This window comes from Stegastes partitus, unplaced genomic scaffold (assembly GCF_000690725.1).
Source record: "Stegastes partitus isolate 25-593 unplaced genomic scaffold, Stegastes_partitus-1.0.2 Scaffold516, whole genome shotgun sequence".
NCBI lineage: Eukaryota > Metazoa > Chordata > Actinopteri > Pomacentridae > Stegastes > Stegastes partitus.
Genome location: NW_007578247.1, coordinates 284,141 through 300,114, shown reverse-complemented (window position 1 = coordinate 300,114; position 15,974 = coordinate 284,141). Strand labels below are relative to the sequence as shown.

Sequence of the window (15,974 nt, the reverse complement as noted above, 5' to 3'; positions counted from 1 at the left end):
ATTAAAGGATTGGTTTCACCTGCTTGGTGCCTTTAAAAGCTGGATGAATCCAAGATGGCTCTCTCCTTCTCCCTCCTGGAAGGCTGGAGCCTTTCAGGTCTCTCCTGGTTTGGTTTGGTTTGGTTTGGTTTGATTTGATTATGCTGAGTTTAGCCTGGGTTTGTAGACCTTACTATTAGTTTTCCTTTGTCGAATGTTTTCAATAAATTACTCATTTACTTTAAAAGCTGTTCCTGTGTCAACCTCCCTTCTTTGTTATGCTCTTCAACGAGCTGGGCATAACACTATAAAAAGAAAAAAGAAAAAGAAAAAAAGGAAAACTGTTCCTAAATAACATATCTGGCAAGTTGCAAATATGTTGCTATTGAATGGATTGCTAAAATATTCACTGAAAATAGATTTCAAAACATTCAGTCATTCAATAGAATATTCACTGGGAGTGATTGCAGCATTACTGAATGTTTTATGGTTACACTGACTCGTGTTTATTAAGATTTAACTGAAACCACGATTGTTCCCTAATTAAAGTCCTCTTGTTGCCTAAACATAACCGTAGAAACAGGAGGCTGGTGTCAAAGTTCTGCGTTTTGTATGCCCACCATCAGCCCCAAGCACCTCCGTGGGACTCTGGTGCAGTGGTTTTGTGTGTGTGTGTGTGTGTGTGTGTGTGTGTGTGTGTGTGTACCTCTGTCCAAACAGCAGTGTGGACCTGGTCTCTGCGTCATTAAAAGCAGAAGGTGAGCAGCAGATCACCATGGTGGTCCTACAGTTTCCTCCCAGGGAGTCCTGCAGGATCCTGGTCATCTTACTGTCTCTGTACGGCACATAGGTCTGACAGAGGACACGGACCAGAAGAAACATTTAAAGGCGTAGTTTTATTCAGGATATTTTCACATCACATGCTGCATCAACAATAATCAAGCCATACATGTGGATGCGTAGTGGGTCATTTAAAAGACTGGATCACACCACGGCCTTGTACTTACAAAGTCCAAGAAGTTTTAATAATTTCATTCATATCAAACTGATATATTAATGTTTAAATAAGCAGGATCAGCAACTCAGAGAGGCGGTGGTTCCTGTCAGAGTTTCTGGTTCAGTGACATCAGGTGCATCCACTGGGAACAGTAAGGTGAACTTTAATAAACTCTCATGTGTGACACCTGTCACTGTTAGAGGATCTTTACCCACAACACTTAAGATGCAACATGACTGGAATCATTTTAAACTCAAATCATATAATATGCACATGTTGTCTTTAACCCTAAGCCAAACACAGCTAAGGTTATAGAACAGTCATGGCTAAAATAAACATCAGTTATTGCATGAACAACAGAAACAAGCAGTCCAATGTTTTGTCGACCCACCCATCCTCCCTGACCTCCTCCCTACATAGACGTTATTTCTGTATAACTACACTACCTGATGTGCTATTTTGCCGTCTTGTCATTTTGGGGCTTTTGCTAAACCGTGCACAATAATAAGGCTCCTTTTTGTTATGACAGGACTGTTTCTATTCAACACAATCATCACAGATTCTTTAAATCATTCCATGTTTTCTCCTCTTCTTTGCAGCAACACTATTTGAAAACTTGGGATCACATTTTACATACAGGCTGCTATATTGGGATCATCAACACCACTATTTTGTTTTAACCAAGAAGGACTGCCTCACCGAGCCCTCTGCCAGAGCTGAGATGACATTTCCCAGTGAAGACAAGGACTTGTTGATCATCTTGGCCTCATCCAGCACCGTGCCCTCCGCTCCAGTTTTACCCACCTTTGAAACACAAAAACACCAGAATTCTCTTAATCCTCACAATGAAACTGAAACCATACTGTATAATCAGAAACACTGTTATTATATGGCTGAAATATTTTAAAAACAATATTATAACTAATTAAAAATTGGTCATGATTCTTCAAAACCCAGTCAAATATTACAAAAATGGTTAATCAGTTACTAGAGGATACAAGATGAGATTAATAAAATAAGGTTAACAAACTATGTTAATGACTTCAACGGCGCCTAGTGCTATCACCTATTTGCTAACAGCTTATGCTTAGACTTTTTTTATTGTCATTACACAAAAACACAACCATGAATCTGGCAACAAAACATTGCTGCTTGACTACTGGAGTACACAGAACTGGAGCTTGTGAAGCAGTGACTTGTCAATAAATACTGTGAACATATGACTATATATATATATATATGTATATGTGTGTGTGTATATATATATATATATAACAAAAACTAGTGCAATGGCAAAAGAGCTAGATATAAACAGTATAAAAATAACAGTGTATTGTCAAAAAGTATAAGGAGGAAAACTATAAACACAATGAAAATAACAGTGTCAGAATATATATATGAAATATTATACAGTGTACTGATGAAAGGTTACTGTAATGTCCCTGAAAGGAAACAGCAGCTGAGAGAAAATTTCATTTAACTTTCATTACATAAATCCATCCAGTACACATGAATACACTGTGTCACTTAGGGAAAAGAGAATCAGAAGAAAAGATCTGTTCACTCCTAGAAAGTCAAGTTTCACGTTAACGAGTCAAAAATGACTCTTTAAAATATTATTGGTTCAGCTCTGAGGTGCAAAATGTTTGTGAATTTGAAAAGAAATACATGTACAGAAACTACAGAAACACACAGAAGAGCAGAGAGATGTGGAGGAGGAGTGAACGAGAGTCGTACTTTTTCACTTCCAGCCAGATCGACGAGGTAGAGCTTCCCGGTGAGTTTCTGTTCAGTCTGACTGTTTTCCTGCTTGATGTTGATGAGGAAGATGCTGTGACTCCTGGAGCTGTGCTCGTTCATGTCTGAGATGTGTCAACACAAACAAAACAGGAATATTGTTGCGCAAAACACAGAGAGTCGGACATTCACTGTCTTTTCCAGAGCGGCTGCAGGAGCAGGACACTGAACATTGTCAGGGACTCCTCACACCGTCTCCATGAACTGTTTGAACTGCTGCCATCAGGAAAACGTTTCCAGAGCACTAAAGGAAGAACCTCCAGAATGATCAACATCTCATACCACAAGCTGTCAGAATGCTGAACTGCTGATCCAGATATGCAAACACTTCTTTATTTAAATTGCTTTAAGTTATTGGATCATGAAGAAACGCTCTCTCATCGTTCCTGTACGACTGTGTCTGTACAGCAAAATGACAATAAACTTGATTTGATTTGATTTGATTTTAGCTCTGTTTTTGGTCTCTACCAACTCCTGAAGGAAATATTTTACTCCTCAGCTGCTACATGCTCTGCTGTGTTCACCAGGGAGCCTAACTTTGTCTGTCTGCTGTGCAATAACGAGCCAAATAATATTAAATCATCCTGTAAAGCTAAAGAGACTTGCAGAATCAGGTGATAATTCTCAGTTGATTTTTCACTACCAGCAACATCTTTCACAAGCACATAGTCATGTCATCTATTGTTTCTGCAAAACATTGGATTACAGCTTTTTTCAAGTCCCTCTCTGGCTCATTCCAGTCATTGTATTTCCCCGGAGGCTCTGGGAATGACTAAAGTAGTCTTGTCTGAGCAGGGTTTATAAGGAATAACTAGTTTTAAAAGGCCAGCTCAGTAATTCCAGGTTATATATCAACAAAAAAAACCAGCCCTTTAGTTGCTTTGGTATATGCAAGGGCAGAGAAATGCGAGTCAATGTTCTTATGCAGCACCAACTACCATGACTGGAGCACTTGATAACAACAAGTGTTTAAGTTCAGCAAATATTAGCTGCAGGACTGTGAAGCCAAGACCATAACGAAGTTAGTTAAACTACAGTTTTAGCCAAATGTCCACGATTAGAAATAATTAACAACCTTGGCCATTTTCACATCTTTTCCTTCCTGTTTGAGTGTGTATTCAGCACAGACGGTGTCTTGGCTGAGTGCGGTGACAGTCAGGAGACCTGCTGAGGCTGAACCCATGAGAGGCTGCAGCACTGAAGGCGCTCAGTGTCGGAACTCACTTGTGACGGCCACGTGTCTGTTGTTTTTGCCCTCGTCTATGGCGTCCATGACTTCGTCAGGACTGCACACAAAACGTTCGGTACACCCCTGGGGACACACACACATCACAAGGAAACGCTGTGTTCATCAGGCCCACAGCAGGAGAGCTTCACAGAGACGCTGTTATGAGTAGAGGAGACCATGAGCCACTGTGTCAGGCTCTCATAGGGGATTGTTCTAGAGTGAACTTATTACTTCATTTTCTCAGTGTTTTCAATATCTGTCTTGATTTCTTCATCTAGTTATATAAAGTTAGTTACAGTCTGCATTGGGTAGTGTACAGCATGTAACCCTGCATATACAATGTGTTGGTGGTTTATAACTTTTTTAAGGTATTCGTGGCAGGGATGAACTTGTGAGAAAATGATTATGGAACTCGGAGTTTGTCAGAAACAGTGTTACCCCCAAAGATGGATCATTAAGCAGCTCACCTTGACATAGGGCACCCTGTTTTTATCCTCATGTACAGAAAGGTTGGTCTTTGACACTGTGGAGGAAAATAAAAGTAAAGATCACTCCTTAATTAAACACACTGTCTGTATCGGGATCTGAGAGGCAGTGAGAAGAAGCCCAACACATACCATCCAACAAATCCTTGATTTTGTCCAAATAGATCTCAAAATATGACACCTACAAAACAAAAGCTTGCAGTTAGATTTAACCAAACCTGTGACATGTGACATTTAGAAACATGTGAACACCAGATCTTGAGGCTTCTGGTTGACATACTTTGATGTGAAACTCCAGGTTCTCATCCATGGAGTAAATGTAGTTGAAGATGTCTTGCACAATTCTTGGAATGATTCCCATCATGTCTGGGTCATGAAGTTTCCCCTTGAGGAGATAATCATAAAACATGCATAAGTCACAGAATCTCACAGTCACTATTTTTTTTTTTTATGCTTTCTGTTACCTCCATTGTGTGTGTTTTGCCGGATGATGTCTGCCCGTATGCAAATATTGTCCCGTTGTATCCATCCAGCACATCTGTACACATCAGGACAATTACCTATCGACATTGAGGTTTGGTCTTGTGTTTTTAGTGAGTCACTCGTTAACGTTACATCTGTACAGGTTTCTACTGCACAGCTCACCTTTGACAATCTTCTGAGCCACAGCGTTGTAGAACTGCACCTGAGTTGTGTTGGACTGGAACACACGGTCAAAGTGGTACGGTTTATCCTGTGAAGAAGAGACGACAGCCATGAGCAACAACAAAGCATGCTGTGAAGATTTTCCATTCTGCTACACAGCATCAGGCCTGTTTAATACCCAACAACTTAACAGGATTTTTAGTTTTCTTTTCTATGGACCTCTGACTATGAGAATAAAAGCAATAAGGTATGAAAAAATATGAATGTAAGGTATAAGCTCACAAAATAATTGTACACTGAAGCATAAAGTAAAGGTACTTTGAGTTCTAAAATGTACGGTGGCTAACATGGTATGACTCATTTATCTTGGTTTGCAAAGACAATAAGGTTCATTGTATTTGGCTTTGCAAAACAACAGAACAGAAATAGCACTCTGGCCTAACAAATGGAAAGTTAAATTCACAGAGAATAAATAGTCTGGTTCAATCTATATGAGTTTTCCTGCTAAACAGCCTTACCTGATAAAGCGTCACCAGTAGTTTCAGGCGGCTAATGTTACTTATCATCAGCTATTTAGGTTGATATTACTGTGTGAGTGGCATTATGGAGTCTGTTCACTGACTTCATGCTCTTCTTTACTGGTGTTATTTACTGCATTTGTCTGTGTTTTAGCATTTAGTTACCCCACAAAGTGGCCACATTATGCTGCTAACCAGCAACAAAAGCTGCATATCAACAGCAAGTGCAGCACATGGGATGTCATATTTAGTTATTCCTTCAAGGGCCCATTCAGTGAAAATCCTTTTTAATTGTGTTTTATGTTTGCTATAAACTTGGAGGTGTAAAATAAAAGCTGGTGGGATGTGAAGAGGTTTTCTTCTGTCATTCTTCGAGCCCCAAAGTCAGTGAGGGTTTGACCCAAGTGCTACGTATCACCATGAACCATGGAATCATGAATAGTCGTATTGCTCAAACTCAGGCTGTGTATAATCCTAAAGCTGAGGAATAATCATAGATGATAGAAATTTGAAGACTGATCTGGAACAAATGAACAGTTTTGTTCTTGTGTTTTAATGTCATCTGTTGAGAACAACTAAAGTCTGCTGGTGTTTCTCTCTGTGCTCACATACACTACATTTTAATACTGTATCATTCAAATGTGCAAAAATATTCAAGCCAAAAGTCCACCTTTACAAAATACTGAACAGAGTGCATGGTTTCTCTATATGATTTATTTAAACAGTCAGCATTCTGTGCAAATGGATTTCCCCACCAATGATTTAGTTCCACCATTTTATCTGAAAAGGCTTCAACTAAACACCTTCAAATCAAATTTTAAAACCTTATCAGTTACATGTCCAATGTGTGAGGCAGAAAAAACACAACTAAACAACGTCTCCTTTCTTTTAACTGCTTCATAAGACCAATCAAATCACCCGGTCTTTATACTCCTAAAATGCAACATCATGAACAAAAAACACAAATCATTTTCTGATAAAACCACATCAGTCGCTTCCAGCTGCACAGAACTCACATTTCTCATGTCGTGTATTTTAGAAAATCACACAAGATGGTGCATTCACTGACTTCAAGCCAAGTTTATCTTTAAACTTCTGGATCAAACAAACATTTCAGCCTTTTAGAATCACACACTAGTCGTGTCTGTCCCTCCTTCACATGTTTTTACATTCTCAGCTTGTGTTTAAAGATAAACCCCGAGAGTGAAAATCAGAGCGACACTGATGCAGTCATCTGAGTTACTTGTAACTAATCGATTACACGATTCCTTATGGGGGAAAACAAACTGCTATGTGCATTATGTCAACAGCAGAACACAGTATATGTTGATCGTGTGAATGAGGCTATTAATCCACAATGTTGGCCCAGTGAGTTTAAGGATTTAAACTTTACTAAATTCAGTGTTTTTCTGTTTGGTCCAAGTAAGAAGAAATTCTGAGACAACCCAGCATTATCAGGGAGAGTCAAGGCCAGCATACTGCTGCTCCACCAGCTGCTGCACACAGGTAATAAAATGGCCTCAAAGACGAGATTGTAATGCTAATGACACTAAACACAAGCAGACACAGCCCCATCTGTAACAAATGAGTCATCAGATCGGTGCAGTGCAATGAACAAACTGCAGAGTCTGCTGTTTCATGTACTGCACATATGATCTGTTAAATCTGCCTCCACGCTGTAACCAAATTAAGAGACAAAATAAACTTCCTTTGACAGCCTTCCATTTCCCACAGACTCCGTTTCCAGACATTGCGGCAACCAGTAGTCTCTGCTGGCAGACAAGTAAAATGTTGGTGCCGTTAGCTGAGGAGCAGTGACCTGCAGGTTGCTGAGATAAACCGTTCACTCTGCCTCTGCACAGCCCAGTTATCTCCTGGGCTCTGAGGTGAAACAGCTGGACTGTGAAGTGAATGGCAGTTTATGGGGACTCAGTTCAAACAAGCACAAAAATCCTTTTAATGTTTCTCCTTAAATAAGGAGGTGGTTTTGAGGAATAATCCATGTTCTGTTGTGAAATCAAAAGATTAAAGGCCAGTAAGTGCATAAATGACCCAAATCAACACTGAGTCATACGGAGAAGAGATTGTTGTCTGTTGTCATTGAAACCAAAACTCAGGTGTTAGTGGCTCCTTAGGATATAAGTATCTGGAACTCCCAACTAGTCAGTCAGAACTGATGAAGCCTCTTGGATGAGAGGTGAAGCGTCTTCAACTCAACTCAAGCAAGTCCAGTTGCTACGATTAATCTACCAGAAGTTGTCTGATGACACATCAATAGAAACCTTAGAATTTTTATTTAAGAATTTTAAGGAAAATATTGTCCATGGTCCTAAATCTTGTCATCTGCACTGCTCAGCACTGTGCTACAGAACATCCACACTTGTCCACATGCAGAAAGTGTTTATCAGTGAACCTGTGACTGAGAGTCAGCACCTCTGAACAAAGCTGAACAAAGATTCTTTTCATTTTCAGTGGGTTAAAAAAAGAGTGTTATTTCAGTATTTTTAGACAGCCATGACAACCACTAACTGGCTTATCTTACACTTGTTAAGCTGTATGTAAAAAATGAAGTTCAAGTAAACCTCACTGTTGTTTTCAGGAGCAGTGACTACATATCTTCCAAAATCTCCCTGATGTCCAGCTGGTTTTAGAAGTGGTGAGATGTAGATACATGATTCATTTATCAAGTTCAAGATGACATAAAGTGTGGAGATGCCGGGGATTGAACCCGGGGCCTCATACATGCAAAGCATGCGCTCTACCACTGAGCTCCATCCCCTGTGACGTCTATGAAAGCGTCTTCATTGATTCTCTTCCTCTTTCTCTACTCCTTCAGTTACGGTTTTTTTAACCCATAGAAAATGTTTTGGCCTCATTAGGAAACGTTTTCACTTGCTCTTTATTTATCTACGTGAAGAAGCCTGCACATTCACATCCAGAGACGGTTCAGCCATGTGCGCCCTCTCTGACTGAGAGTTGTCCGTTTGTTCATTACCAGAAGTATTAAGGTGGACTAGATGCACTACGGGGACGCAATAATATGTCCCAGACCCAGACTCAGCTCTCAGCTTCAGCATGTTACTATGTTGGCATTAGTCTAACATGCAGATACATTATCAGGCTAAGTTTAGCATTGAGCTTGAAGTGGGCCTGAGGCTGTAATGTAGATGCGCCTGAGGCTGACAACGTGAAGCTGAAACCGATGGAGTTTAGATAAAACAGAGTACAGCATCTTTATAAGCTCAGGCTGATATGCTGAAAGAGCTCCGTACTGCTGGTAGCATCCAGAGGTCCGTGCGTAAAAGCGCCAAGAACGTCGTTGCGCACGGCTTTGTCATTCCCTACAAAACCTTATATACATAAAGTGGAAGCACAAGAGCTCCACAACGTATTGTAATGCCAAAAAAACACCTTCAGAAGCTGGAAAACGACAGGAGACCAGAACTGTTGGCGTTAATATATGCGCTACTTTTGCACACAAACTTCTCTCTTTAACGTTTTCCTGGTGGACGAGCAAAAGTTTTGAACCTTAGTTATTTGGGGGAATCTGTGACAAGCAGAGTCCGATTAAAATGTCAGGAGATTTAACACAGTGGCCCACAGCACTGACGTTTAAGTGAACTTTCTGTGCAGTTTGTGGCTCCAAAATAAGCATTTTGAAACGAAGATTTAATGCAACGTCTGTGCGTTTTGTGATGAATGCAGCTAGGAGTTCTTGCACATTTCCTGATCATTTTCTACAACAGTGACTTTATCAGTTGTGCCACACACTCACCGCGATCACCACACAGTCCTCGCCCTTGAACTTGGGGATGTACTGGTCTCCTCGGGCCACCTCCGCGCTGTTCAGCGGCCTGAAACGGCACACCACTTTGATGGTACACTCCGCCGGGTCCGCCATGTCTGCCGCTGTGGATGGATGGAGAGCTCCGTCCTCTCTTCACAGCCACACGAACCAAAGCAAGCAGAGAGCCGGAGGAGGCCGCGCCCCGAACAGAACTGCTCCAGCTGCCCTTCAGCTGACTGGGACAATAATCTCTAATAAAATCGTAACGTAGGCACACTTGAAGCTGATATAAATTTATATCTTTAAATAAAAATTCCACCAGGATGGGGCAGAAGTTTCAACAAAATCATGCATCTATGAGAAGAAAGCTGAAGGAAGGAGCAGGACGTTCCCTTCATGCACAGAACAGACAATAACAGGGCTGATCTAAAAACAGTTCTTTCACATGAACAGAGCAGTCACATGGCTGTCCAGGATGTGAGAAACTATTGATCACTGCAGGCAAAGTTCTTGTTTTTAATCTCCAGTAAGGTCCAAATAAAATCTTATCTGGATGTTGACTTGGAGATTCCATAAACATTCATGTCTTCTTTTTGCTCGGTGGATTTGCTGTGTGCTTAGAATCCCTGTTGATAGGTTCATATCTGATCTTATGGAGATGGAGATTGACTGACATAATTTTTCCACCTCCAGGCTTCACACCTGGTATGAGGTTAGTCTCTTGAAAAGCTGTCAAACATGTCTGCTGCTTCTGTGGCTGAACAACTCTCTCTTTGATTTGTCTGTCCATTACACATTATTGTTCATTGACAAACTGTAGTTTTGATCTGAAGTTGTTTTAAAACAGAAAAGGCTTTTTACTGGAAACCTCCCATGCAGGTCAGATTAATGGAATCTCTTTCTGACTGTAGATGCAGCACTTTGACATCAACAATTCCAATTACCTTCAGATCCTGTGATGAAACTTGGAGACACTTTTTGTATCAAACTGTCTGCTCTTGGGTCGAATGCACAGGGTTGACCAGTCCAGGACAAACTGTTTGAAAACTACACCACTTGTAGATAATATTTCTGAAGTGAAATGATTTATTTCAAATCATTTTGAAATCTTTCTAAACCGACTGCGAGACTCATAGGTCTAGCAATCAGTTATACTCATAGATTTCTTTTTCTGAAGGTCTTAAAGAGCTCTTTAGATCATAGCATATTTTTTATTTATTTGTTTATTTAGATGGGACAGTGCGTATTAATGTACGTACGATCTCAGGTTGCAGTATTTATGCACAAGGCTAATTTCCATCCGCTGTCCCACACACATAAAAGAGAAACACACGTGGATACAATGACATCACATACTACACTTGAGCTGACCTTTGATGTCAGAGGTTAAAATAAGACTGGTTGCATCTGTCACTCACTGAGGAGGTTCTGATCATTGGCACCTAATCTGAAACTCCATCCATCCATCATCTATACACCACTTAATCCTCACTAGGGTCGTGGGGGGCTGAAGTCTATCCCAGCTGACTCAGGGTGAAGGCAGGGGACACCTGGACAGGTCACCAGTCTATCACAGGGCTACACTTAGAGACAGACAACCAAGCACACTCACATTCACACCTACGGACAATTTAGAATCACCAATTCACCAGGACGCAAACCAGCAACCTTCTTGCTGTGAGGCCACCTTGCAGCCCAAATCTGAAACTCACTAAACCTAATTTCAAATTAAACATTAAAATGTGGTGGAGAAGATCCACGGTTCACGTCCCAGTTAGCACGCCGGGACTCTTTCTGCATGGAGTCTCCATGTTCTCCCCGTGCAGCGTGAGTTCTCTCTGGGTTCTCCGGCTTCCTCCCACACAGTCCAAAAACATGTTGAGGTTAATTGGTGATTCTAAATTGTCCATAGGTGTGAATGTGAGTGTGCTTGGTTGTCTGTCTCTAAGTGTAGCCCTGTGATAGACTGGTGACCTGTCCAGGTGTCCCCTGCCTTCACCCTGAGTTGGCTGGGATAGAGATAGATGGATGGATGGATGTTGTGGTGGAATTTGAAACAGAAGGGACTTTGCCTGGAGGAGTGGTCACATTACTGAGCTCAGAGACTGGTGGACAATTATGCAAAACACCTCCAAGAAGTTGTTATATCTAAAGGAGCACTACTACTTCTGAGACCAGACTTTTCAGAGAAGAATATAACATTTACTGATCTCTTTGTTAAACATAAGACAAAAAAAAAAACAACGTTCAAGGAGATTAAAAGAGATTCAAATGTATTCAATTGTTCAAATATGTCAACAACATAAAGTCAACAAATCACATCGTGCCTTACCTTTGGTCCATCGTAGAAATATGCTTTGCACCAAAACATCACTGTTTTTTTCTTCACAACACATTATTAACTCATTGCACACAAAGACCGATACTGTGGTGAACCATTGTGGTGTCTCCGTATAGCAGCCAGAACAACAACCAGTAGAGGTTTCAGTTCCTGAAGCTGCACATCTTTTCTTTGTGTGTATTTCAGGCTAAAAAACTAATCAGCCTTGGGTCCAGGTGTGCCATCACCAGATGTCTGTACTGTAGTGCCATGTACGGACGGCCTTTACTCTGAAAGTCAGCCCTCTGATTTTCCTACAGGGATCACAAGCAGCCTTTAGGAGGCAGCAGCAGCACAAGGAAGTGTCAGCTGTTCAGATATCTGTTGTGATGCTGAATAATGATTCCTCTCAGACCAACAGTCATAAAATACTTTCTCATCAAGTTTAATTGCCAGAAGGAATCATCTGATTGCCTCCACGTTCAGTGTGGTTAACATGGAAGTAACATTTGAGCTTTCTTTTATTTTTTAGCTCAATAATTTATAAATTTCTATATAATGGATGAGCAAAGTCAGACTGTTCATTTTAGTACTTAATGGTTTAACTGAGCTGTAGTAGTGTTTGTCCTCTTCACCTCCAGCCTCGGTATTTCTTAGTGAAATGTCAGTACATCCACTTTAGGTGTTTCACCATAGTTAACTCATGACATCCTGGCCCAAGGGCCTGGGTTTGCTGCGTATAATTAACTTTAATTCTCCTTGTTGTACATTGTTCTAGTATCCTAGAACATCCAACACAGGTAAGTTCATCTAGATCCCGTTTCCCTGCTGCCCTGGATTCACACTACAGGACATAATGGAATGTGGATACAACACATATCACTTGAGAAGCATTTGACCAGTGCTCAGAATGAAGCATTGCCACAGTGATGTATTAATGCACCACATCCACTACATGTTCAGCACAGTTGAACTCATCTTCTTTGATTTGTGGGGAATTCTGTACAGCCTGAGTGACGTTGTACCCAACAGGATTTGACAAATAATTCAGAAGCTACACTGTTTTTCCACAGGTGTATGGACAGAGATACTTGTAGGTCTCTTTCCCACTAGGATCAGAGGTTTCTGCAATACTGGAAAAACTGTGCTGGGCAGCTAAGGAGCAGGAAGCTGTTCCAGCCAACACTTCCCTCAGTAGGTCTTTCCAAAAGGTGGCCACTTTGAGGGCCGGGATCAGTTGAAGACTAGTAGGCAGGAGACCAGCAGGCCTGAGGATTGGAAACTGGATTCAGATGATATAGACCAGGCTAAACTACATGGCTTAGTGACTGGAGGCCGGTTGTCTCACAACCAGCATCAGGCAGGAGGCTGGCAACCTAGAGAGTAGGACTCTACTAGGAGGTCTATTGCTTTCAGGCTGAAGGCTAGCAGACCCTATGCTAGGCTTATCTTTGGGTTTATCGGATGAATCCCTGAGATTAAGTCTTTCAATCACAATCAAAACACATGTTCCCAGCTTTATTTCTTTCATGATTGTGTGCCATCTCTCTAGTCACTCACCTCCTCTGACTCCTCCATCAGGAATCCTGTGTCTGCTGAGTCCATGCTGGCCACAATGTGTTGTCACACTTCAGGCTGTAGAACCCAAAAGCTCAACACAGGAAACAGCAGGTAGAAGAACAAACAGGTTTAATAGCTGCTAAGGGTTCCTTACAGAGCTGCATAACCAGGCAGAAAGAGAACCGTGGAGCAAACACAGGCCGGGATAAATCCTGCAGGGCCCTCATAAACTGTGAGCAGCAAACAGGAGGCCGGACATGGAGAGAAACACTGAGGACCTCTGCTGGATGGTGATGAACTAACATGGAGCAGAGCAGAGCTGTGTCAGGAATAAGACAGTTTCTTTAGCTTGGTCACATGAAGCCTGATGTGCATCCATCCATCCATTATCTATGCATTACTTAATCCTCACTGGGGTCATGGGGGGCTGGAGTCTATCCCAGCTGACTTAGGGTGAAGGCAGGGGACACCCTGGACAGGTCACCAGTCTATCACAGGGCTACACTTAGAGACAGACAACCAAGCACACTCACATTCACACCTACGGACAATTTAGAATCACCAATTAACCTCAACATGTTTTTGGATTTTGTGGGAGGAAGCTGGAGAACCCAGAGAGAACCCACGCTGCACAGGGAGAACATGCAAACTCCACACAGAAAGATCACTGGGATGCGAACCGGCGACCTTCTTGTAGCGAGGTAGCGACGCTAACCACCGCAGCCCCCTGATGTGCATTTTAACTAATAAAAACAACAGTTATAAAGGTGCAGCCTGTGACATTTATTGTGCTGGAAAAATGAACACCAGATACTTTTGCTTTCAATGTTCTCCCCTGTGGTGCTTATTAAATGAGCAATAAATGTTACAGCACAGGAGACTGCAGTGGAACCAGATGGGCAGCATCATGCCTTCAGTTGCTCCTCTCACTGGGGTCCATGAATGCCAGTTCACCGTGTGCTGACTGCAAGCAAGCGCCAATTGTTTCTGTAATAAATATGTGCTGTTGTTGATGACTGGCTGTAACAGCATCTCTCTCTGTGTCTCAGGTTTTTACATTAGCCGTGAACGGGAAAATGAGGACGTAAATGTTAATGATTTTGATCAGTCTGAGTTCCTCGTGCTGGATCGAAGCGTGCTGACACACACAGCTCCTTTCTTCCTTAATGTAGGAAACACCCACTGCACATATTCATCTGTAATGTTTTGTAGTTTCTGATGATCTGTTTCAGTTGTTTTCCCTCAGTGTCTCTGCTCCAGATGAATCCCTGCCGTGCTGATGTTATGGAGGGAAGACTGGGAGGAGCACCAGGAGAATGTGGACTAAAGAGAGATCCTCCCCAACATGATGGAGCATCTTGATGTTTAATCAGTCAATCCTGAAGACTTGGGAGGCGTGCCTGGATGTTTCAGCCCTCTGCTCTCATGATGTCCTAATCAGCAGTAAGGAGGCAGCAGTAATCAGGACCATCGTAAATTAGTTTGACCTTTCATTATTGACCAAGTCACACAGGTTTAGTGGAAGTTAAATGAAGTCATTCCCTCTGAGTGAGTCTGAAAGCTTTTACGTTAAAGAACAGTATAGAGAACTAACCTGGTACAGACCCTCAGAACAGAACAGCATGTGTTCACAGTTTAAATTACCTGTTTTTGCTCCATTACATTTGACGTCTCCTTGTGTTTTGTCATTGAAGGAGCTGTAGTCCTCCTGGCTGTCTGCACTGTCACAGTAATGAAGAGGGTAAAGAAACGGGTGAGAGACAACGATTATGCTGATGATGTTATCTGCACTGTAAGAGTCGCTGATTAGGCTTCTGCGTGTTGCGAGTGAAGCAAAGGTCAGAGAAAGTCAATCTTAATTGCATTTAGTTGACAAAATGGTTTTACTCAGCAAAACCTGCAGTTTCTATCAAAGTAAATTAAAATAATTAATATTGATCTTTATTTGTGTTTCAGGCTCCATTTTCCTCTTTGCTGAGCAGTAACACAATAAAACCAAACACTGTGAACACCAGGACAGTTGATATCTTACTGCCCGTTGATCTGACTTGACAGGAAACGGAGAAGATAAAGACGAAGGTCACGATGAACTTATTGTGAGCTAACTCTAGAAACTGTTGTGGAGAAAACTAACAGATCAGCTGTTTCAGAAACACGTGAACCAACCTGACTGATGTTCCTGATGTGTATCTGCAGGAGTGGATGTATTTCACTGCTGCATATGACTGGCTGAATAAACAACTGCACAAATAAGTAGATGTAGTTGTGTCCTACTATGTTGGCTTGAAATAAATTAAATAAAATAATTAAACATCACAGGGTTGGAAGGTGGCGCAGTTGGTTAGCACTGTTGCCTCGCAGGTTCACGTCTGGGATAGACTCTAGCCCAACTGTGACCCTAGTGAGGATTAAGCGGTGTATAGATTATGGATGGATGGATGGATTAAACATCACAATTACACTGTTAATTGCCAAATGTATCTTATCATGTGTAATGTAATGCATGTACACTCTTAAAACAATGTTTGAGCTAAACAAACAAACAAACAAAAATACAACAGTTTGCATGAATCTTTTCTAAATTAGGGATTAGCTTTTCCACTACAATCAAATGTATTTTCAATTTCCAGCCCTAAACATCTGAAATGATCCAGGTAT

At 41.4% G+C, this 15,974-nt stretch overlaps 1 protein-coding gene and 1 non-coding gene across 2 annotated transcripts in view; both read right to left on the bottom strand.

The window, feature by feature from the left end:
- The window catches only part of LOC103361599 (kinesin-1 heavy chain-like), a 28,269-nt gene extending 18,459 nt beyond the window's left edge, over positions 1 to 9,810 (bottom strand). The window contains exons 1-11 of the mRNA XM_008287727.1: positions 9,425 to 9,810; positions 5,132 to 5,219; positions 4,951 to 5,024; positions 4,767 to 4,871; positions 4,619 to 4,667; positions 4,469 to 4,524; positions 3,998 to 4,085; positions 2,714 to 2,838; positions 1,676 to 1,780; positions 686 to 831; positions 244 to 284 (exon numbers count right to left, since the gene is read on the bottom strand). Of these exons, the coding sequence (XP_008285949.1) occupies positions 244 to 284; positions 686 to 831; positions 1,676 to 1,780; positions 2,714 to 2,838; positions 3,998 to 4,085; positions 4,469 to 4,524; positions 4,619 to 4,667; positions 4,767 to 4,871; positions 4,951 to 5,024; positions 5,132 to 5,219; positions 9,425 to 9,550 (1,003 nt within the window). The 5' untranslated portion in view covers positions 9,551 to 9,810. The remainder of the gene's footprint in view (positions 1 to 243; positions 285 to 685; positions 832 to 1,675; positions 1,781 to 2,713; positions 2,839 to 3,997; positions 4,086 to 4,468; positions 4,525 to 4,618; positions 4,668 to 4,766; positions 4,872 to 4,950; positions 5,025 to 5,131; positions 5,220 to 9,424) is intronic.
- On the bottom strand, positions 8,357 to 8,428 carry trnaa-ugc (transfer RNA alanine (anticodon UGC)). Its single transcript has one exon. It is a non-coding gene; the product is annotated as a tRNA-Ala (tRNA).
- Positions 9,811 to 15,974: the final 6,164 nt, after the last annotated feature.